Raw genomic sequence first — 23,050 nt, 5'->3', positions numbered from 1 at the left:
AGGATTCACCAGAGACAGAGTGGGGAGCAGAACAGGCAGACTGACCAAAGTACACTGCTGAGGGGAGCAGCGGGCGAGCCAGGAGAGGTCTGCTGCGCCATGTGGGTGGCTCCCTGGCCAGGGATTGAACTTGTGCTGCGGTAGCTGTGGACACCTTCATAGGTTGTGTCTCAACCCCTTGCGCCACCAGGGAGGCCCAGCACAGCCCTCTTTTCCAGCACCACTAGCTAGGGTTTCCTTTCTTCAACCCATGCTCCTTTTCTGCCCTCCCTCTTCCCTCATACCAGCTGCTCACCAATATCAGACTCACTCCTGCTGCACGGGAAGCTAAGGAAAGTAGTGAAGAGGCAAGGAGAGAGACTGGAGCCTCACACCTCTTCCTCCTGCCACTACTCCACCAGCAGGGAGCACAGGCTGGGGAGCACTCAGCCCCCAACCCTACCCTCCAACTTCTCCCTCCTCCTCACATCTTCTCCTCTTCAACCCAGACCTGGAACCCTCACTCCTCTGAGAAGAAATATGGGCAAAGTCTAGGACTGCTAGCCTGAGAATGGAGATAAATGTTATCTCCCATCAATACAAAATCTGATAGAATCCACAGCCTCTAAGCAAGAGAGCAAAGATGGGGAGGGGTTAGGGAAGTCAGCTCGTTTGCTCTGTTTGCTCGTGTTCACTATGAAGGGTCTCGCCACCCTACCAGCTTCCCCAGGTTCAAGCAGACTTCACTCTATTCTAGTTTTCCTGTATTCAGGGACATCTGCTACTTAATTTATAGGAGTTGCATGAGAAACTGATACAACTATACCAAAAACCCAGTCGCTTAAATATTCATATGGATGAAGTGGGCTGCAGGGGCTGGTCTGAGAACCTACCTAGCACAAACTACGGCTATGGAAACCTGAGAGCCACATTTCCACATCCAGCTTCTCCCTTCTCAACATCTTCAGCTCATGCCACCTGACTAGGAACCCTTGTCACCGTCAGTAGTCACAGTGGCAGGACGTGTCTTCCCTGGAACGCCTCTGCCTCTCTAGTGACTCTCTCCACAACCACATCTCAACACTGTTGTCTTTGCTGGTCTGAATAGGAAATAGTCTTCCACTGCTTGTCTGCGCAGCTCACAGAGAAAAAAGGAGAAGCAAGAGAAAGGCTGTGAACCAGAAGGGACAAAAGGCAAGATGGTAACCTGTGGCTGAAAATACAGAGTTTCACATGTTGTAGGCTCCACAACATAGAAAAATAAAAACCTTCCCTTCGGAAATGATTTCTGACAAAATCACCATGAATTTCCAGAATCAGTATTATAATGCTCATAGTCAACTACAAGAAGCCTCAAAGAAAGGATGCCCCCAGCCTGAACACCACATGCCCAGAAACGAGAAGGCGAGCTTCCAGTATTTCCGTGTGCATCTGGTTTTTCACTTAGTTCAGCAAAGTTAACTTTAAAAATGACATGAAAGATTTGTTATAATCCATTGCAGACAAAGATGGAGAAAATTAAGTACAGCATTTTCAGCAAAACAGCTTTTTTGGGGGAAAAAAAAAAGACTGAAGTCAGGTCTCTCAAAAAGTGAGGCTGGCCTTTTGCAAACATAAGGTAGGTCCTGAGATAATTTTTTTCGAAATGCTGTATTTGCTTCCAGAGGGAAAAAAAAGGCTATCAGAACACAGCAAGGTGCTGGAGACAGCCAGTCCTGCAGCTCTCCTTCACAGCCCACACCCCCTACACCCAGAGCTTTCACAGATGGCCTGCCCATCGTGTACAGCCTGAACTGAAGCAGCAGCCCCTTCTTCTCAGCCTCTGTAACTTTACCATTCAAGGAGACACTTGGACAATGAGCAAACACAGGATACAAAAGCTGAGAAGACATTATCCTTTTCTCCTCTGCAGCATGAGAACAAACAAATGGGAGGAAAAAACTCCACTTTCCCCATGTCCAGGAACTCCCAGAAGGGCAAAGGTGAACACATGAGGGGAATGCCACACAAGGACGGCGGGGTTCCAGAAATGGCAGCCTTTCTCAAGGAAAAAGAAATCCAACGTCAACTCTGACAACACAGCCATCTGTTTGATTCAGTGCAATCGCTTCAAGCCCTAAACCTCGACACATTTACCATGTGCTAAGCAGATGAAATCTAAGAGACAAGTCAAATGTTTTTTCTTGTTTAGCTAGCCATTAGAAGGAACTCAGAGTATCTGCTTTATTAATCCAAACATATTCCACCCCTCAAAATGCAGTCTGTTCTTTTTTTCAATGGAGGAAAAATAGACACATTTAAAAAATTTAAGTTCGAGAGCCATGTGATACTGAATCGCTAAGAAGCATTATAAAAATATGAAGCCAGAAAGGTATCACTGAATGATTTCTAGATATACCTCCCCAAGTAAATTTTGCATGCTGACATACTCAAATAATTATTGGAAAAATTTTAACTCTTTGGCCAACCGATTACCTAGCACAACTAGATTCTAGCTGCAGTTTCCCATTCTGATTACTTCAGGCAGGAAGAAAAGACAAATGCTGCTGGAAACAACTTGAAAAAGAAATGGTGCTCACTGGAAGACAAAGGCCCACAGGCCCAGCTCCACATCTGTGTGAGTACAATGGGAAAGCCAGCACTAGAACGAGAATTACAAACAGATCCCTGGAGCCTGGGGGTTCGAGTGAGCCCCTTTGAAAATGACCCATCAACGACTTCTCACCAGCATGGACATTTTCCTGGTGTCGTCTCAGGGCATCCTTGCTCTTCAGCCTCTTCCCACAGCTGTCGGCCTTGCACACAAACCTGGCATCCCCCTGGCAGGTCTCCTGGTGCAGCTCAAAACTGCAAGACAACCGGGAAGGGGGTCAGGAAAAAGACGTGGTGAAGACCACCTACAAAACTCTGGCATCATGCTGGCTTCTGAATGGTGTGCTCCCTACTAGAGGCTCAGGGGCATGTCATGTGTTCCCCGGACAGGTCAGGAGGAAAGCTCTTAAGTTCGAGAGCCATGTGATACTGAATTGCTAAGAAGCGTAAAAGCACGCATGCCAAAACGACCCACGACTATGTGACATCTGATAACTCAGACACAAAACCTTGAGGCTGAATTGAAGGATGAACTGCAAACAGAACACTGAAAACTTCGTGAAGAATCCTTCCCTCGGCTTTTTGCTGTACACTGAAGAACACTGGAGGGAAATAGAAAAAAAAAAGTCTAAGACAAAAATCTATAAAAATATATCTACTTTGAGTAAAGTCATCCTATCTTTTCCCTTTGAAATATTTAGTAGCACCCAATTTAACTATTTTTTATATAAAAGATACATCTGAGCTAGTTCATAAACAATATTCCATAAAAGCTGGCTAGAAAGCAGCTCTAAAGCCCACTCATGAAAAGGTATACAGCCCTTGCTTTTTTAAAAGCCTACAATATACAATTCCCAAATGTGTAATCTCTTGCTTTTATAAAAGGTTTGAGCAGAAATTGTTCATGTTAAATGTCATGCACAAAGGTAGATGCATAATATGGAGATAACCTAAAATATAGCCTATTTCAGAATTTGATTTTAATGAATAAAGAAATAAAGCATTACACCTAGATGAAAGTATATAAAAGTATGTATCTACTCTCTTACTTTTAAGATGCACTGTACTATAAAATATTTAAGCAAAAGGATAATTTTACATGCTGTCGAAACAGCTGAACTAACAAAGGTGCAAAGCAATGAGCGGGATCATTTAATTGATCTTATATCCTACAGCTACTCATCTTCGGATTATTCCTCCGAAGTTTCTGTGAAATAAACTACTTCAAACCAGTGAGATGCTGTTTTATAGTAAGGTATTAAATATGATGATATATTAGCATAAACAATTTTTACTAACTATATATATTAACATAAACAATCTTTACTAGCTAAGCTTCATCATCAGAATGTTTCAAAAATCAATGTACTAAAACAAGGTGAATTAACCAGAATGACAATGAACATGTGGAATGCTTAAATCTCTCTCTATCTTCATCACAAACACACATTCAAATACACACACACACTCACAGCAAAGCACATAGCTTAGAAGCTATAGGACAAACCAAATGGAATCATTTGAACACAGTGTTAGCTTATAAGGTGTTCTTTATTGTACGTACTGTCTCTGCAAAGCCTGCTTTACTGGGAATTTCTTCCCACAGTTCTTGCATTTAAATTCTTTCTCCTCTCTGGGTTTCTGGTGCAGTGTCTGAAGATGCTCAGAAAGGATTTCCTCACTGGTAAAACTCGACTCACACTGAGGACAGGCATAGTCCTCTTCGCAGTCAAAGCAATCTGCACATTCACAAGGAAACAGATTTTTAATATGAAAATTTAGATACAAGGACTGTTTGTCCTCATTTCAAGATCAATTAATAACTGAGTTTAATGGTATCAAGTCAGTAATCCTGAACATCTCTATGAATAGTAATAGCGCTGTCCATGAAATTTAACAGCAGGTGTTATTGGCGAGAAATACATTACTGTTTAAATCATTTCACTTGTTTAAATCATTTCAGTCATTTCACTTGTTTCACCAAATTAATACAAAATGAAGTCAACTTTGAATTTACCCTACAAGGTAACTTAACACATCAAAGAGTTATGACAAATGTTCACTGGAAATTAAAAGTTGTCCCTGAAAAGGTTATTTTGAGTTCATTTTTTAGCCAAACAAAGAAAAATCCAACTGAAGTGAACTACACGTAATTAACAAAGGGAATCTTACATATGTGAAAAAAGACCAAGGTCATCAAAACTACTCTTTACAGTAGGTACAATGAGGTTCCTCAGTCCCAAGCAGACAGACAGGACTCCATTCAAATTTGCCAAAATATATTTCAATTCCATGTATTTTCTGATTTACAAGTAAGATTTAGAAAATATGAATGAAATTAAATCACCTATAGTCCCATAACAAAGAGACCACCTATTCCCAGGTCTGACTTGTTATTTGCAAATTCATTTTTTATGCAAAAATCAAGAAATAGCTACATTTATGATCATACTTTATATGCATTTTCATTTGCTGCTCTTTTTTCCCCACTTAACATTATACCAAGTCAAGGTATTTTTAAAAAAATTAAGGTAAGGGTCTCCCTGGTGGTGCAAGGGGTTAAGATGCAAACTATGAAGGTGACCACAGTTACTGCAGCACAAGTTTGATCCCCAGCCAGGGAGCAACCCACATGGTGCAGCAGACCTCTCCTGTCTCGCCTGCTGCTCCCCTCAGCAGTATAGTTCAGTCAGTCTGCCTGATCTGTTCCCCGCTCTGTCTCTGGTGAATCCTCTCACCCCCTGTACCTCTGCCCTGTACCCCCATTCTTGTATGCATAAATAAATCTTTAAAAAAATAATAAATAAATAAATAAGGTACTGTAACTGATTTGCCCAAATTCTCCACTGTTAGACATTTGGGTGTCTCCCTGGTTTCTTTCGTTGCTTGGTTAGTCATTCTTGTTTTGAATGATTTATTTGCTTTTAGAAACAATGTAAGTAAGTCATTTACATCTTTTCAAAATGTTTTGAAGTTTCTGATGATTCTTATTATGAAAATGGAATTTTTTTTTAACTAAAGAAAAACCAGGGTGGTAACAGATAGGCAGTGAAAGACACAGCGACATCAAACCCTGGGTAGTGGAGGAGAAAAATACAAAAAAAAAAAAAAAAAATCCCGTTACTCAAAATCTGACATTCCAAAAGGCATAATGCTTATTTGAAAAACACAACAGACAGCTCGTCCTCATGTTCTCCTTAAATAATCCAACTAAAATAAACAAAAGCATAAGCCAGCAATGCTAAGAACGCTCACACTTACTCAGCAGGGGCACACAGAGAACGGAAAATGCAAGACAGTACTATATGACAGCTAGTAGAAGAAAGCCATCGTCCTGAGGGGACTCTGCCAAATGCAATGGACATACACTCAACAGTAATAATCATTAACAAACTGTGAGTACCTATCCTATCAGGAAGAGTTCCCTCGAACCCCATCAGGAGTCTAACACAAGAAACAAGACCCAATAAGAATGGTTTATTCCCAAGCAGGTGACAAACAAGTGAGGTCGACCTCCAGGGTTAGAAGACTGGCCAAAGGTCACACTTTTGGGGGGACCCAGCTAAGATGACCTAGCCATCCCGCAGGCCTTTAGGATCGAAACCTAAAAGATCCCCAGCAGCTCCAGATTCTTAAGGATCTCCAAGAGAAGGGAGCCCCAAGAATAATCTCATAGAAGCCAGCACAGCCCCTTTCCTCTTGCCTCTGATGAACACATGATAAAGTCAAGTCAGAGAGGCAGTAATATGCCCCATAACCAGGTTGACTAGTGGCAGATTCAGGTATAGATGCCAAAACTCCTCCCACCCAAGGGGCCTGCTGCACAGAAGAGCCCCACAGCCAGGAGCCACCTCTGACCTTGGCCAACCTCCAGGTGAACCCACACCCTGCAAGGTCTTCTGCTGGAAGAAAGATAGACACACAGCAGGATCCCCTCCAAAAGCAGTTTTGACATAAACTAGCTCTATTTTGAGAGCATTCTACTAGAATGCAACTATAGTTCAACTCCAGTCCCAACTGTATTTCCCCTACAACTATCATTCTCTCAAACCACACTTGAGGAGCAATACCTTTTCTGCTAGCTGAGCATTGTCCTTTAGAAGGTCTCACTTCGCCTTCTTGGATCACTGTCATGATTTGCTGCTCTTCCTCCTCTGCCTCCATGTCGCTGTCCAGGTAGCCAATCAGAAGCTCTGTGTCTGTTTCTATATCTTCAATTGCCAAATAGAAAATGTTTTCTCCTTCCTGAGAAAAAAAATTTGGAAAAAAAAATGCTGTTGGTCAAATGAATCTCAGTCATTCCTGCAAAATAGTGAGTCAAGTACTTGTTTCTACATAAACTACATAGAAGAAAATATAGGTAAAACACTACAAGACATAAATCTCAGTAACATCTTGAAAGACTCATCACCCAAAGCAAAGAAAGTTAAAGAAAGGATAAATGCCTGGGATTACATCAAACTGAAAAGCTTCTGTACAGCAAAAGAGACATTAACCAAAACAGAGAGGCACCCCACTGACTGGGAAAAAATTTTTGCACTCCATGCAAGTGGTAAGGGACTGATCACAAAGATATACAAAGAACTCACATGAGTCAACAAAAACAAAGTAAATAATGCAGTCAAGAAGTGGGCAGAAGAATTTGAAAGACATTTCTCCAAAGAGGAAATGCAAACAGCCAACAGGCATATGAAAAAATGTTCAACATCCCTTATCATCAGGGAAATGCCAATCAAACCCACACTGAGATACCACCTTACACTAGTAAGAATGGCACATATCAAAAAAACAAGCAACAACAAATGTTGACGAGGATTCAGTGAAAAAGGAACTCTCCTACATTGCTGGTGGGAGTGCAAACTGGTGCAACCACTATGGAAAGCTGTCTGGAGGTTCCTCAGTCTACTAAAAATGGAGCTACCATACGATCTGGCAATTCCACTCCTAGGGATCTACCCAAAGGACACAAAAACACTGATCCAAAAGACCACCTGTACCCCTATGTTTATTGCAACACTATTTACATTAAGTAAAACCTGGAAACAACCCAAATGCCCAAAAATAGATGACTGGATCAGGAAGATGTGGTATATATACACAATGGAATATTATACAGCAATCAAAAAGATAAAACTCATGCCATTCACAACAACGTGGATGGAGCTAGAAGGAATGATGCTCAGTGAAATAAGCCAGAAGGAAAAAGAAAAATATCACATGGTTTCACTTATAGCAAGAATATAGGGGAACCAAATAAGACATCAGTGTAAAAAAATGACAGTACAAAACACAACAAAGCAAAAACAAACAATTATAAATCAGAGAAATCCTGCAGGGGAGGAGGGAGAGCGATCAGAGGGACGGAGGGAGGAGCACAGGGGACTGAGGTGATGGTGCACAGGTGCCTTGGGGAAGGAAACTATGGAGACTACACCTGAGGGGGTGGGGGGAAGCGAATATTGTTTAAAAATTAACAACAATGTAAAAAATAAAATACTTCTTTCTGACAGTAATTAGGAAGTCATTCTAACTACTATGTGCCCATTAAAGTTACTATTCATGTCTGCAGCTCAGCTGGGCACCAGAAAAAGAAACTGATAGTATTCAGTTCCCTACACAATGGGACACAAATGCATAGTTTACGGAGACAGTGACATTTAAGGGTAATCATTGAAAGTGAATTTTGCAGCACTCATTCGCAGGATGTGGCTAACACCTTGCAGAGGCCTGTAAATGTACAAGAAGTTCCAGTAATGATGTTATTTACATACTCAAAGAGTGTAATGAGATATTAATGACTTCATTATGATGAATGATTTCACTATGATTAACATGAAATGCCAAACTGAAAGGAAACAATACTTTCAAGTCACAACACACACCGGAGGAGCTACAAACCAACCCTGCTAGAATTTCCACAGAGCTGAACAAGAAATGGAATTTTCCAATCACTGGACAAGGCATCCAGGAGGTCCCAAGCACTGAGGGAATCTCCCTGTGCACCGCACCTCACTTCTAAATCCCACTCAGTGGCAAGGGAGCAGACAAGACAGCAAGGTCCCCCATCAACATGTCAACATTTTTCAAGGAAATTCTAGAAGACAGAAATCAGACAGAGCTCAAATGACTGATAACAAACGCAGAGCGAATCTCAAGGCAGAACAGACACAGAAGGGCAGGTCCTACAAAGAAGAGGCTGCTTCCCAAGGAAACCCCACAGAGACTTCACACTTGGAATCCTGTGGCACAAAAGCCCCTCCGGGCCTGAGGCCAATCACCAGGGAAGCCAGACCAGGGGCCAGGAGCCCCCAGGAGCAACACCAGCAGTGCTGTCTTTTACAGAGTTGCGGAATTTGTTCTAAGAGGCCTCCTAGTGAGGCTGCCTGGGAGAAAAAGAAGCAAAGCGTAGCCTGGATTTATTGGACCTTTGCGGTAGGCCAGGGGAGGAAAGGACAAGACAATGAGCTCCACCAGGAGTCAAATTCAATCAAGTTCAAAAGGCGGAACAAAGCCTCCTCTCCCTGGGCAATATCACAGCACTTATGTTCAGGAGGAGGGCCGGGGAGCACAGGGAGAGGAAAGAGTAATGTGTAACGAGTGAATGGATGGACTGGACGTACACACGAGCAGGAACCCCATGAAAAACTGGAAAAATACGCATCAAACTATTATAGTTATTTCCAGAATGGGCGAGGGCTAGTCTCTATTTCAATCTGTTTTTTTAGTTTTGTTTCTTTTACATAATTGCAAGATAAACTAGTTTTATTTACAGTTATCTTTAGGTCAGAAACATCCCCCATTGTATATTATTAATTTAATTAGTCAATTTGAGTCTATTAAATTTTTTTGTTGTTTTTTGCTTTCTTGTATTTTTACATCATTTTTCATTTTGGCACAGTGTATGTATTTTCATCTTGGTTATAGTTCCCATACAATTCCCACCCCCCTTGTTTTGATCCTACTCCCTTCTGCCCCCCAACCCCCACCGTAGTGTGTCTCTGGTTTATAGTTGCTTTTGATTTTGATTTTTACTTTGTTATAGTTATTCTTTTTCCTGGTCCCTTATTTAGGTTTTCTAGATTCCTGCTATGAGTGAGACCATCCGGTATTTTTCTTTTTCTTTCTGGCATATTTCACTGAGCATGATCCCTTCCTGCTCCATCCATGTTGCTGCAAATGGCATGAGTTTATCTTTCTTCATTGCTGAGTAATATTCCACTGTGTGTATGTACCGCACCAGTATCTATGAGAACAGTCCAAGGGAGAGATAGAAAGGACAATCATTTTCAGCAATAGCGTGCAAGAGAGAACCTACGTGAAAGTCCAAAGTGATGGAGGACAAGAATAGAAAAAAAAAAAAACTGTAAAGGAGGCGCTACAAGACCAGAAACCAGGCTCACAAGGAGGTTGGGGTACAAGAGATTAGCATAGCCATTGACACAGCTATGGCAACCAAGATCCTTAGGCACAGAAGACACAGTTGCAGAAACTAATATCCTTAGGTGCAGACGCCTAGATTACAAAGCATAACATCCAAGCAGGTTTTGGAGAGCACATCCAAAGGTAAAGATATGGAGATTGAGTCCATTGTAGGATCTCCCTTTCAAATTTTAGTTATTCAAAATTAGCAACTGTAGGGTCACAAGGAGTGAGCCCCTCCCAAACAGAGGAGACTATGCCAGTGCAGTCTCTGCACAAGAGGTGGGGAGGGGCAGCAATCCACTGCCCACCTGTGACTATACAGGTGCTTCTTTTCACCAACTTTCTCCCTCAGCAGTGGAGCTGCCTCCCTGCCTGCCCGTGACCTCTACCTGCAGGCTTGTCTTTACTGACCTCCCTCAGTGGAGACAGCTCTCCTTAAGGCTGCCCACCTGCAACCCTGCAGGCCTCTGTCAGCAAACCTGTCCTTCTGGGACAGCTCTTCCTGCCCACTTGTGTCTCTGCAAGTGTCTTTAGTTTTCTGTCCCTTTCCTTAATAAACCTGCCCTTTAAATATAATTAATGTCTCTGTCTCGTGGAGAAACTCACCTGGGGAACTCGCTGTGTGCTGCTGAAACGGGAGCTCTGGTGACACCTTTTCCAGAATGAACCCAAGGACCCTGCACTCCAAACCCACACACTCCAAAAACCACAACACAAAGCACTGAAGCAAATTAAACAACTAGCTACAATACATTAAAGGAAGATGCCATAACATTGAGAACATCCTTGGAAACTTCTGAATTTCATACCTCCAGAAACATGAAAGGTGGTATTTCAATAAGAACATCAATTTTGATGCAACAGTGTAGGGTAAAGAAAATATCAGGCTTTTCTGCCCTTCCGCCATCAGGATAGATGATGGATCCTTGTCCTGAATGCATGCCTGATGGCGGGCACCTGGAGTAGGGTGTGGGCAGATGTAGATAGGATTCACCTGGGCTAAGACTGTTCTTTTAAGAGCGGCGTCACGGGGACGCAGCAGCAGTAGTAGCAGCAGCAGAAGCCGAAGCAGAAGCCGAAAGAGAAGCCGAGAAGCAGCAGAACCAACTCCAGAGAGCCCAGATAGAGTGAAGACTTGCCTGCCAGCCCCCCAGCCAGCACCCCTGCCTGCCATATGCCTAGTGAACCCCAAATAAAAAACCTGCAAAACTACTGAGGACTCTGACTCCTCCTTTACCCTGTCTGCATGGGATCAGAAAACCTGCACTGTGCCTGGTCCTGCCTTTACAAACAGTAACACTTAAGCAACAAAAAAAAAACAACACACTCAGGGAAAGAGAGGTCTCTTTCTAGATTAACTGAGATGCTAGACTTTCCAGGGTTTGGAAAGCACTAGCTAAGAGCTGCCCCACTCCACCTCGGATTCACCTAATGAACATCACAAAACAGAGTCATAAATCTCAGGGCTTATCTGATCAATATCCAAGGAAGTTCCCTGAATGTCTTTTCAGCACATTAATCACCAATTTTGTGAGGGCCTTCATAGCTCTAAGGGAAGATAAGAATTTTTCATTTTAAAACATGGTAGCATTAACCTTAACTGCAACCCTGAGGCACAGCCTGCCTGCGTCTAGGTCCTGTGATAAAAGAACATCGTCACACAGCAGCCTGAAGGCTTCCAACATAAAAAAAAAAAGCCAGCGGGGTTTCTAAGATTTCAGCTGTACCCAGCTCACTTCTGCCCACACATGGCAGATCCCACAGGTCAAGGGGTTAGCCTCCCAAGCTCTGCCCCACTTAGGCGTCAGCGGTGCTGGCCACCAGCCACAGACTGGAGGTCCCCCGCGAGCCCATCCTCAGACTTTGGGTGACAGCCCAAATTCAGGGTAACCCCTGGGCTGGTGACCAACGGGCTTTGCATCAGAGGTTCGCGCAAATCCGGCTGCAGGTTCATGTGCCAGAGTGGCTCAGAGAATCTGTTGGCTTACCGGATATCCAGGTTACCAAGGACCGGAGTCAGCAGCAGCCAGACAGAAGAGAAGCGTAGGGCCAAGTCAGGGGAAAGGCATGGAGCTGCCAAGCCCCCTCCAGGAGATGTGTCTCCCCAAAGCGCCACGTAGCCCCCAGTCCTGCAGCTCTCCCAGCCCCACCTGGTGGGTTTTTATGGAGGCTCCGCTACACAGGCACGACTGATAAACTCACTGGTCATCAACAATTGGATTCAGCCACAAGGCCCTTTCCCCTCCCGGGAATCATGGGCAGGAGTAAAAACCCCACCCTCCATTCTCGCTGTTTTCCCTGGCAACCAGCCCCCACCTCCGGTGTTTTCCAAAAGTTATATTCATTAAGATAATAAGAGAGGGCCTCCCTGATGGTGCAAGGGGTTAAGACACAATCTATGAAGCTGTCCACAGCCTCTGCAGCCCGAGTTTGATCTCCTGCCAGGGAGCAACCCACACGGCGCAGCAGACCTCTCCTGACTCGCCAGCTGCTCCCCTCAGCAGTGCATTTCAGTATATCTGCATGTTCTGCTCCCCACTCTGTCTCAAGTGAATCCTCCTACCTCCCCACAACTCTGGCCTTGTAGAGTAAGGAAAAATGTCAGGCTTTTCTGACCTCCCGCCATCAGGATAGATGATGGATCCTTGCGGTCCTGAATGCAGGCCTGATGGCGGGCACCTGGTGTAGTGTGTGGGCATAGGTAGATGGGATTCACCTGGGCTGAGACTGGGCTTTTAAGGGTGGTGTCACGGGGACGCCAGCAGAAGCAGAGAAGCAGCAGAAGCTGAAAAAGAAACCGAGAAAGAAGCAGAGAACGCCAGAGGGCCCAGATAGAGTGAAGATTTGCTGGGGGGCTGGGAGGACAGCCAGCTTCCCAGCCCCCCAGCACTCCTGCCTGCCATGTACCCGCTAAATCCCAATAAAAGACCTGCAAAAAACCACTGAGGACTCTGTCGCCTACTTTACCCAGTCTGCTGGATCCTAGAAAACCTGCTCAGTGTCATTCCTGCTCCCTACAGACCTATACCCCAGTTCTTGTATGCATAAATAAATAAATCTTTTTGTAAAAAAATAGTAAGAGACACCTGTAACACTCTCCCTCCTTAGGAAATCCTCAGGTTTTGGGGAGCCACAGGCCAGGAACTGTGGATGAAGACCAAATATGGAGGAGCAACTGATTTTGAACATATTTGACCGGCGAAGTATCTTTCTTACAAAATACAAGATCACAAGCAGTGAAAGCTTTCATGTAATAAAAGTAATGGCAGCATTACAGGCTGAAGGATATATTTTCCATCTGTATGCTAGAAATGAGAAAACAGAAAGCCACCATAGGTTCTGTTCCACATTATTACCTGTAAGAATTACAAACCCCTGTTGTGATTAACTTCGCTCTGATCTGCTCCAGCTTCAGCAACTGTTTTAATAGAGAATCCTGAAATATATTTCTTATTTCTGGTCGTTGAGTTGTGGCTTATTCCCTTGAACACAATTTCTCCATAACACAATCATTCCTTGTATTTAAATTTTAGGAACAGTCACCGATTTTGAAACTAAATCAGGGATAGTGTCCAGTTTATGCTGCCATTGGCTGCAGGTGATTCTGCTGAAAATGCTTGAGCTAAAAAAAGCTGTTTACCAGCAAGGTCTGAACACAGTAAATACCTTCAGTCACTTGTGTTCCTAGTCCTGACACAGGGATACAGCACAAAGTGATGTGATGGTTCCTCATTGCTTACATTTTATAGCAGCTGAATTTTTTATGTTTTTTAATTATTTCATTTTAATTTTATTTGCATGCCATTTTTGGCAAATTATTTCTACTTTAAGCTGTTTGTAACACCAAGAAGTTTAAGGAGCCTAAATGATGAACTGTATAAGTTGGAAAAAATTAAATACCTAACAACTAACTTGTAGGGTAAGGAAAAATGTCAGGCTTTTCTGCCCTCCCGCCATCAGGATAGATGATGGATCCTTGCGGTCCTGAATGCAGGCCTGATGGCGGCACCTGGAATAGGGTGTGGGCACAGGTAGATGGGATTCACCTGGGCTGAGACTGCTTTTCAGGGCGGCGGGTCATGGGGACGCCAGTAGAAGCCAAAAGAGAAGCCAAGAGAGAAGCAAGAGAAGCAGAAGCTGAGAGAAGGCTGAGAGCCCAGATAGAGTGAAGACTTGCTGGCGGCTGGGAGGCTGGTCAGCCTCCCAGCCCCCCAGCACCCCTGCCTGCCATGTACTGGGTAAATCCCAATAAAAAGACCTGCAAAAAGCCACTGAGGACTCTGACTCCTCCTTTACCCGGTCTGCTGGATCAGGAAACCTGCACCGTGTCCATTCCTTGACCCTACATAACTGTTGTTTTTTTTTTTTTTTTTTAATTTTTTTATACAAGCACTAGGTAGAGTCAGAAACACGGGGGGGTGAGAGAATTCACCAGAGCCAGAGCAGGGAACAGCACAGGCAGACTGACGAAGCACACTGCTGAGGGGAGCAGCGGACACGGCAGGGGAGGTCTGTGCGCCATGTGGGACCTTCACCCGGTGGCCGGGGATCGAACTGGCGCTGCAGAGGCTGCGGGCAGCTTTGCAGCCCAGCACTCAACCACTGCGCCACCAGGGGAGGCCCACAACTAACTGTTTTTAAAACTTTGTTAACAGGCTTAAAAAAAAGTCCTGCCCCCCCCCCAAAAAAAAAAATAAAAGCTTTGTTAAACTTTAATAATTATAGAAATAGCAAATGTCATTTTAGAGGAAAAAAAACTACATATATGAAAAACTTTTCAAATATGTAAATTACATATATGAAATGTATAGCTTTTCATGTATGTAGGCTACATATATATTTAATCACCACCCCAAAAGATAAAATTATTGTAGGGTAAGTAAATGATATCAGGCTTTTCTGCACTCCCGCCATTAGGATTGATGACAGAACCCTGCAGTCCTGAATGCATGTCTGATGGCGGGCACCTGGAATAGGGTGTGGGCATGTATACAGGGTGGATTCACCTGGGCTCATACTGTGCTGATAAGGGCGGCATCACGAGGACGCCAGAAGAACCACCAGAGAAGGCCTGCCAGCCTTCCTGCCCCCCAGCACCCCTGCCTGCCATGTACCTGGTAAATCCCAATAAAAGCCTGAGAAACCACTGAGGGCTCCAGGACTCACTCCTTCACCTCATCTGCTCGAATCATGGAAAACCTGCACTGGCCATTCCTGCCCATGCAGTTATCAACATAGACATTAATAGGATTTGTTTCTAAGTGGAAGAAATTGCAAGTATTTCGCAGCGTCATCTGCTAGGAGCCAGTACTCCATGGTGAAGAAGCAAGGGCTTTGGGCTTCCGAGGATTCAAAGACTTTATGATTAATTAGATGTATAACTGAGCAAACAGCTTCGGCTGGCAAACCACCAGTTTCCTCATCTGTGAAATGGAGCAAAGGATAGTGCCTATCATATGCCAACTGCAAGGATTAAAAGTGAGAATGTAAAACTTAGCAAGTGCATGACACTTGAACGGTAGCTATTACTATTACTAATATAATAATAAAACTTGCAAGCCAGTGCTTAAAAATCTGTTTCAAAATCTGTCCCATAAATGAGGTTGTGCGGGGTAAATGAAGATTGCTCAGGCTTTTGCGCTGCTGGCCTCCATGGCCATCACCTGTGGCCCTGAATGCGGGAGGCACCTGGGCGCCAGGCACAGGAGCGTGTGCGCGGGGCACAGGAGCGTGTGCGCGGGGCACACGTGCCTGACGGCAGCATCTGGAGCACGATGTGGGCATGCGCGAGCGGCACACCTGAGCCCTGGAGCTGGTCATGTAAGGGCGGTGCAGCAGGGGACCGGGCGACAGAGGACCATGGGGCAGAGAGCAGCGGGAACAACCATGCGAGGGAGAGACAAGAGAACGCCAGAGAGCCCAGAAAGAGTAAAGAATCACAGCGGGACAGGAGCCCACCAGCCTACCTGTCTGCCCTGCACCTGGTTGCCTCGCTACAACTGGTGTAGTAAGATCATTAGAAGCCTGAAAAAAACACTGAGGGTTCCAGGACTCTCCTGTACCCTTCTGCAGGCTCCATAGAGAAGCTGCCTTGTGCCTTGCTGGCGCTACAAGTTGCTTCAACAATGCCGCTTTTGACTAAGTTTCATTTGGCCGAATCTCAGCCCGATTATAATTCCACCCTAGCGCCTGCCTCCACAGAGTCTGGAATGTTCTGCCTGGGATTCTGGGTGTCACGCTCGCTCACCTGCTAACTTACTGATGTGCTACTCTGGCTGGGAGACCAAGCGCAGTCTAAACGACATCTCAATGCCCACCAGCTATTCTGCCACACCTGTGGGGCTTCCAAGGCGATGGGAGGCTAGTGCTTACACTGGGAGACTCCAGAGCAAACCAAACAGCTGGTCACCCTCAATATGCACGTCCAGAATCACATTCTAATTCCGCTCTAGACACACACCAGGAACATATACTGGTTCACTGCCATCTCCAGGCAAGCTCAGGATTCTCAACATTTAGAACCAGTCATGGCTCCAAATGTGGTTCTTACCAAGTGGCCCCCCATCATTGGAACCCACTTCATCCTCTCATCGCCAACTACCCTGCAAATGACCGTGTCTGTGTTGTTCTGCACATCTTACACAGTGTTCTAAAGCAGTGTTACCTCAATAAAAAAAAGGGAAGTGGCTTGGTGAGTGTGAGGACAGACAGGAACAAGAAGCTTCTGGGCACAGAAAGGAAAGAGCTTATGGAGTCAGCAAGGGTCAGCAAGGGCTGTCTGGTATGAGGTGACAGCCCAGATTTGGAGAACACACACAGGAGGAACCCAGTAAACAGAAAGTGTGTGTGGGCCTCCCCTGGTGGCGCAGCGGTTGAGCGCTGGGCTGCGAAGCTGCCCGCAGCTTCTGCAGTGCCAGTTTGATACCCGGCCGCCAGCCACTGGCGAGGGTCCCACATGGCACGCAGATGTCTCCTGCCGCCCGCTGCTCCCCTCAGCAGTGTCCTCCGTCGTCAGTCTGCCTGTTCTGTTCCCCGCTCTGTCTCTGGTGAATTCTCACCCTCCTGTGCTTCTGACTGTATGCAGTGCTCGTATAAATAAATAAATCTTAAAAAAAAAATTGAAACAATGCAGAATATACATACTGAAGGTCAGTACAAGCACACAAATCACTGATAATAAGCTTTTTTAATTCAATAAAGCAAAAACAAAGCACCATGCCACATTCCCAACTCTAGAAATGGGCATGGAATGAAGCCACAGAAGAGAAAGTTTGGGTGTGCATGTTATTACTTGGGGAAGAATAGGACCACACCTTCTTTCTCAGAAAGGACCACACTCCTGTCTGAAAACTAATAGAATAGACAGATGTGTAAAGTGTACACAGCCAGATCTCAAAGGACTTAATTAACCACAGGAAAAGAAACCAGGAAGTGTGATTGCTTTAATCTCTGCCTACGGAGAGGAATTAAATAAAACGATCATTAAGCACCAACTTAAGTAATCACAGACACATTAGTCAATTGATTACCCATTTAATTAAGTGTAATAAAAAGACATGGCTCCTAGTCTTGACATAACCAAGATAATGATAGGTTTAATTACTTTCTGCATTTCTCTTAAAGCTCCAAATAAAGGCCACAATCAAATGTTAGCACTCCTGTTCTACAGGACCCATACTTCTCGATGCCATAAAATACCAGACAATAACCTACAGCCTGGCAAATTCACTCCCTCTATCTTTTTCCCCAGCTGCTATTTTTGAATTGTGTGAAATTTCTAAAAATGACTAAAGCACAAACAAAAATAATTAGATTAAGTGCTGAGATAGTATTTTCCCTAAGGTTTTGTAAGCAAGGAGTTTTCAAAAAATCCTCAGAATTTAATATACCTAACTGAATACAGGGTAACTTCGCTGTGTGAGCTACCTTAATTGAAAGATATGTCAATTATAAGAGAAAGTCTCACCTTTTTGAATATTTTATGAACTCAATTTTGGAATAGAGAACCCTGCATACTCTACTTTGCATTGCTCAGCAGTGGCTCAACTTTTTATGAGAATCTATGTATGTCCTCAATGGAGTACAGTTTTCTCTGAATAGAAATTTCCCTAGAAAACTCAAGATTCCAAAGTGGCTAATTTCAGTGTTTCGTGTTATATGCACATTTTGCAGTATTTATGCTTAAATTTAGGTGTCTAGATTTTTATTTTAACACTACACATGTAGTTAAATACATAGATATCTTTTCACATGAGTATATATTTCCTAAATTTCCTCTTCTGATAAACAGGGCATTGTTCACCTCAATGCATCTATAATAAATGCTGCTTCATTATCATTTTTAGCAACTATGGGATTTTAAACTTTCTTCTATTTAATTCCATCCTATCTCTTCTTAAACCTTAGAATGATATAGCATTATAATGATTCAATGCAATGTTGCTAATTCTCAAATACCAGTTGCTGGTGGTTACATATGTTAAATATCATCTGAAAAAGCCCAACTGCCTCACAGCAAAAACCACCTCCCTGTTAGCCTTTGCCGATTTATTATTTTATGTCCCCGTGTTCTGAGTTAGCCCAGATTGGACTGTTGGGTTGTTAAGCAACAAGACTATCTGAATTTAAGGCTCTGATTATCTGTGGTCATATTTGTAAAAAGATTTCCGACATAACGATGAGGTGCTATTGGCACAAAGTCTTTCAACTGAGAGATCAAAACATACAGTGGACAGAGATGTGAACACACCAGCACACATGGGCACATTTGCAGAGTGAAAATGTGACTCAGCCGGGCCAGCATCCACATGCACACCAACTGCAGGCTAGAGTTCAGGTGGAAGCAGTTGCTTTCTGTTATTTCAAAGGAAACAAAGTTCTTCCCTTACTGCCGAGGTGCAGGAGTAAGCTAGGGAGACCACGTCAGGGCAGTGGCAAGAGACTTAGCAGAGGAGCCAGATCAAGCACGTCCTGAGCCCCCACAAGATGCAATCCGGCTTCATGGGTACAGGGGGAAAAAAACTGAACAGCTGCTCTTGACGAGCTCAGTCTAGTCACAGCAGTAAATAGAAAATAAACTCTCTGAGACTGAGAATAGATTAGATACTTTGGAGTTCTACTCTGAATATGGGGGGAATATTTTAAATAGTATTTTTAAGTTTTAAACTCAATATAAATATAATTCATCCTTAGGGGCCTCCCTGGTGGCACAAGGGGATAAGACACAACCTATCCGCAGCCTCTGCAGCAAGAGTTTGACCCTGGCCAGGGAGATACCCATGACGCAGCAGACCTCTCCTGACTCGCCCGCTGCTCCCCTCAGCAACGTATTTCAGTAGCTCCACCTGTTCTGTTCCCTGCTCTATCTCTGGTGAATCTTCTCACCCCCCCCCACACCCCTGGCCTGTATCCCAATTCTTGTATGTATAAATAAATAAATCTTAAAAAATATATAATTCATCTTTAATTTAATAATATAAATTACATGTTAAACATAATAGCACCCCTCTCTTACCCCAAAAGAATAATCACACAGAATTTCTGTTCTCAGTTCTACCTCACATTTTCTCACTATGACCCATGCTGCTAGCAAAGTCCCAAAGTCAATCAGGAGCACATATTCCTGAGCCCAGGGGCTCCCTTTTGGTTAATACCAAGGAAGAGGTTTGCTGGGTTACGGCATTAAGGAAAGCATAAGACCCTTCTAGACTGTTTGAGGACCACCCTCTCTGGGATTCATTTCAGCACTGCCCATTCTGAAAATTATCTGAGAGCAGGGAGGATGCAGATGTGTTTTCTAGGAGACAATCAGACTACATAAACTCAAATCTTTTAAAAAAATCTGAACTGTGTCTCAGCACAAACAGCCATAGTGCTTATATCTATCCCTCAGGTTGCAACCCACTCCACCTAATGATTGTCTCAACACAGCACACATATATTCCCCATAGTCACTTCTTGCATCTAGAAAGTACCAGTTATCTCTCCACAGAGAAGACAGGCCACACGCCCACCGGTGTCCAATGTCACACAGAACAGAACTCGGATGGCTACGAGGATGTGTGCTCCCTGGCAGCCACCAGCCAAGCTGCTCAGTGCAGGGAGGCAGGCTGCTGGGGCCCCATGCTGAGCATGTCAGGAGAAGGCCATTCCCCCCTTCCCTCAGCAAAGGCTGAGGGCTGAGAAGTATTCCACAGTGAATGTTGCCCCTCGGCTGCTACTGGACTCTGTGCCAACAGCACCTCATCATTATGTCGAAAGTCTTTTTACAAATGTGACTACAGATAATCAGAGCCTTAAATACAGTCTTGTTGCTTCACAACCCAATAGTCTAGTTTGGACTAACTCAATGGACTATGGGGGCTTCAGTTCTGGGCATGACGTGGTATCATATATGTGAGCAGAAGTGAACCTGTACCCCTAAAGTCATATACAGCGTTGTAATCCAAGGTCACCTCAAAAAAATAATTTAGCAAAAATAAAAAAAGATTCAGTCATTCCTCACAGCAAGCTGTCCCTTGGGTGGAGAGTATTTACTGAGAAGTCTTCTACACACTAAGAATAGTATTAGCTACCTTGAGAGGGATTTATAAAAAATAAAACACATTTTACTGTTTTATATATAAACAAAGCCATAAAGAGAAAAACTACAAACCTAGCGGGGCAGTGATTATGAAAATACTGGCATCTAGAGAGCCCAGGTGTTTTGCATCTGTTATCTCATTTAATCTTCCCCGAAATCCAATGAGGTAAGCATAATGGCCATTAATTCACAGAGAGAAGCAAAGTTTTCACCATCATGGATGCAAAGCTAGACCATCCTTTTAAATAATATCTCAATGCTGCACACAGGCCTGGCACACGGCAGATGCTTGGGAACCGGTGGATGTGGGCTGGAAACTGCTCAGCCAGCAGGCACAGCCAGAAAGCTACTGCTTCAAGTTGCCTTTCTGAATAGTATCCAAACTGGGGCTGGGTTCTGTCTTCCTTCTGCATCTCCATCAAGTGCTTGTTTTGTCCTGGACTCTAAACTTACAGCAAGTTTTCCCCACTGATCACTGCAGCAGCCAGTCATGAAGACGCCACCCCAAGAACACCCAAGGCGGCCTCCAGGATTCACACCTTTGTGTGACCCCTGCCTCCTGCACCGTTCCAGTGTGTGTGTGTGTGTGTGTGTGTGTATATGTTTCTCTCTCTCTTGAAATATTGATATCTGCTCAAAACTCTTATCCCACCCCCACAAAAAGCAGCCACACTATTCTTCTTTAACAAAGTGGAATTGAAAGGTCTCATCTTCAGAGATTTCAGGCAGCCCTGACCACACCACATGCGAGTCCGTGAGCTGGAACCCCCAAACGACCCTACTAAGTCGCTCCTAAATCCCTAACCCTCAGAAAACAAAACAAAGTGCTAAATGTTGGTTGTTTTAAGCTGTTGAAATCTGGAGGAAACGTGTTCGACAGCAACAGATAATACAATCACAAGACACACACAAGAGAGATTCGATGAAGTCACTCCAAGAAACAGCTCAAAAGTCGGCTCGCTAAAAAGGCGATTCGTAAAGCCCTCATGTCACGCAAAGGGCAACAAGGCTTGGTGCTGCACTTCTGGGTGAGACGTGGACCCTGGAAACCAGGTGTGGTCTTCAGTGGGGGCAGAAGAGGAGCTAACTACCTGTCATGTTTCTGCCATGAGCAGCACAGGAAGTCCCACCTATTCAAAAATGTCCCCTCCATGCAACCTGGAATTCACTGACCCTGAAATTTCACTGCTATTCATGTCAAGAGAGCTAAACGTTAATTTGAACTCATTCTGAACACATTAGCTAGCAGCTGAGATGGGGAGAAAGGAACCAGAGGCAAAAAAGAGGCGAGGACAGATGCTGCCTTGGCATGACCTTCCTAAGGAGAAGGGGCCTTGTATTCAATTACAACAGTCTGAGAACTTCAGAAAGATCATGGAAGACATGGAACAAATAACTTAAAGACATTTAGTTTTAATTAAAATGTTGTGCAAATTGTCTGCAGTTTCAAAAATACCTAAGTTCAGAAAGAGAAAAGGTTATTTTCAATCTGAATTGCCTCCTTTTTTTAAGGACTTATTTATTTATGCATATAAGAGCTGGAGTATAGGCCAGAAGTGTCGGGGGTGGGTAGTGAGAGGATTCATCAGAAACAAAGTGGGGAGCAGAACAGGTGGATCTCCTGAAATACACTGCTGAGGGGAGCAGCAGGTGAGACAGGAGAGGTCTGCTGTGCCATGTGAGTCAGTTCCCTGGCAGGGGATGGAACTCGTGCTGCAGTGGCTGCAGAGAGCTTCATAGTGCTGCGACTTTAACCCCGTGTGCCACCAGGGAGGCCCCTGAATTGCCTCCTTTACGAATTATGTCAACTCGAAGGCATCAAAACAAAGGTGAAGAGAGCAGACAGCAGAGACAGATACCTGGTTCCAATCCCACTCAGCCACTCATGGGCTGTGTGGCCTCAGGGGAGTTTGCTACACTCTCTACCTGTCAGTATCCTCATCTGACAGAGGGCATGATAATTCCAGAACCTTCCTCAGAGGGTCACAGTATTGAGTAAGTTAATACAATAAAACCACTTACTGGCACAGTAACCTCATTCAATCATCATCATCATCACTATTAAGTACTACAATCTATATAATTCAAGATCATCATGTCATATAACTTTAAGAACATTTCTAGACATGCTCATGTGTCCTGTCAATAAACAACCTATATGAAAATAACAACTTGATAAGTAATAACATTCCCCTACTCCCTATAAGAACCAGGTCACAGTAGGGCTGATATTTAAAACCTCACAGAACCAAATGTTTATCATTTTATTTCAGCTTAAACTTTTACCCTAATGAAAGTCAAATATGTATCTTATTATAAGAAAAGCCACCAAAGCAAAACAAACTTGCAAGTTATTTTACTGATTTTTTACAATATTATTGAAGAAAATTACCTTACTATTTTGTAACAGATTCTAATAAACATCGCAGAGAGTCTATTTGTACAAATCTGATAAAAAGAAACAAAAATAGAGAA

The 23,050-nt window shown here is 43.9% G+C and overlaps 1 protein-coding gene across 6 annotated transcripts in view; it reads right to left on the bottom strand.

The window, feature by feature from the left end:
- Positions 1-23,050, bottom strand: part of PRDM5 (PR/SET domain 5) — a 158,354-nt gene that overhangs the window by 95,168 nt on the left and 40,136 nt on the right. For all 6 annotated transcript variants that reach the window (XM_054694518.1, XM_037509506.2, XM_037509503.2 and 3 more), the window contains 4 exons: positions 6,642-6,816; positions 4,136-4,310; positions 3,081-3,173; positions 2,705-2,826 (listed from right to left, as the gene is read on the bottom strand). In XM_054694518.1, the coding sequence (XP_054550493.1) occupies positions 2,705-2,826; positions 3,081-3,173; positions 4,136-4,310; positions 6,642-6,816 (565 nt within the window). The remainder of the gene's footprint in view (positions 1-2,704; positions 2,827-3,080; positions 3,174-4,135; positions 4,311-6,641; positions 6,817-23,050) is intronic.

The sequence above is a fragment of the Talpa occidentalis genome, unplaced genomic scaffold (genome assembly GCF_014898055.3).
Source record: "Talpa occidentalis isolate TD23 unplaced genomic scaffold, MPIMG_talOcc4v2.1 talOcc4.13, whole genome shotgun sequence".
Lineage (NCBI taxonomy): Eukaryota > Metazoa > Chordata > Mammalia > Eulipotyphla > Talpidae > Talpa > Talpa occidentalis.
The sequence above is the reverse complement of the archived record's forward strand: the minus strand, read 5'-3'. Positions and strand labels throughout refer to the sequence as shown.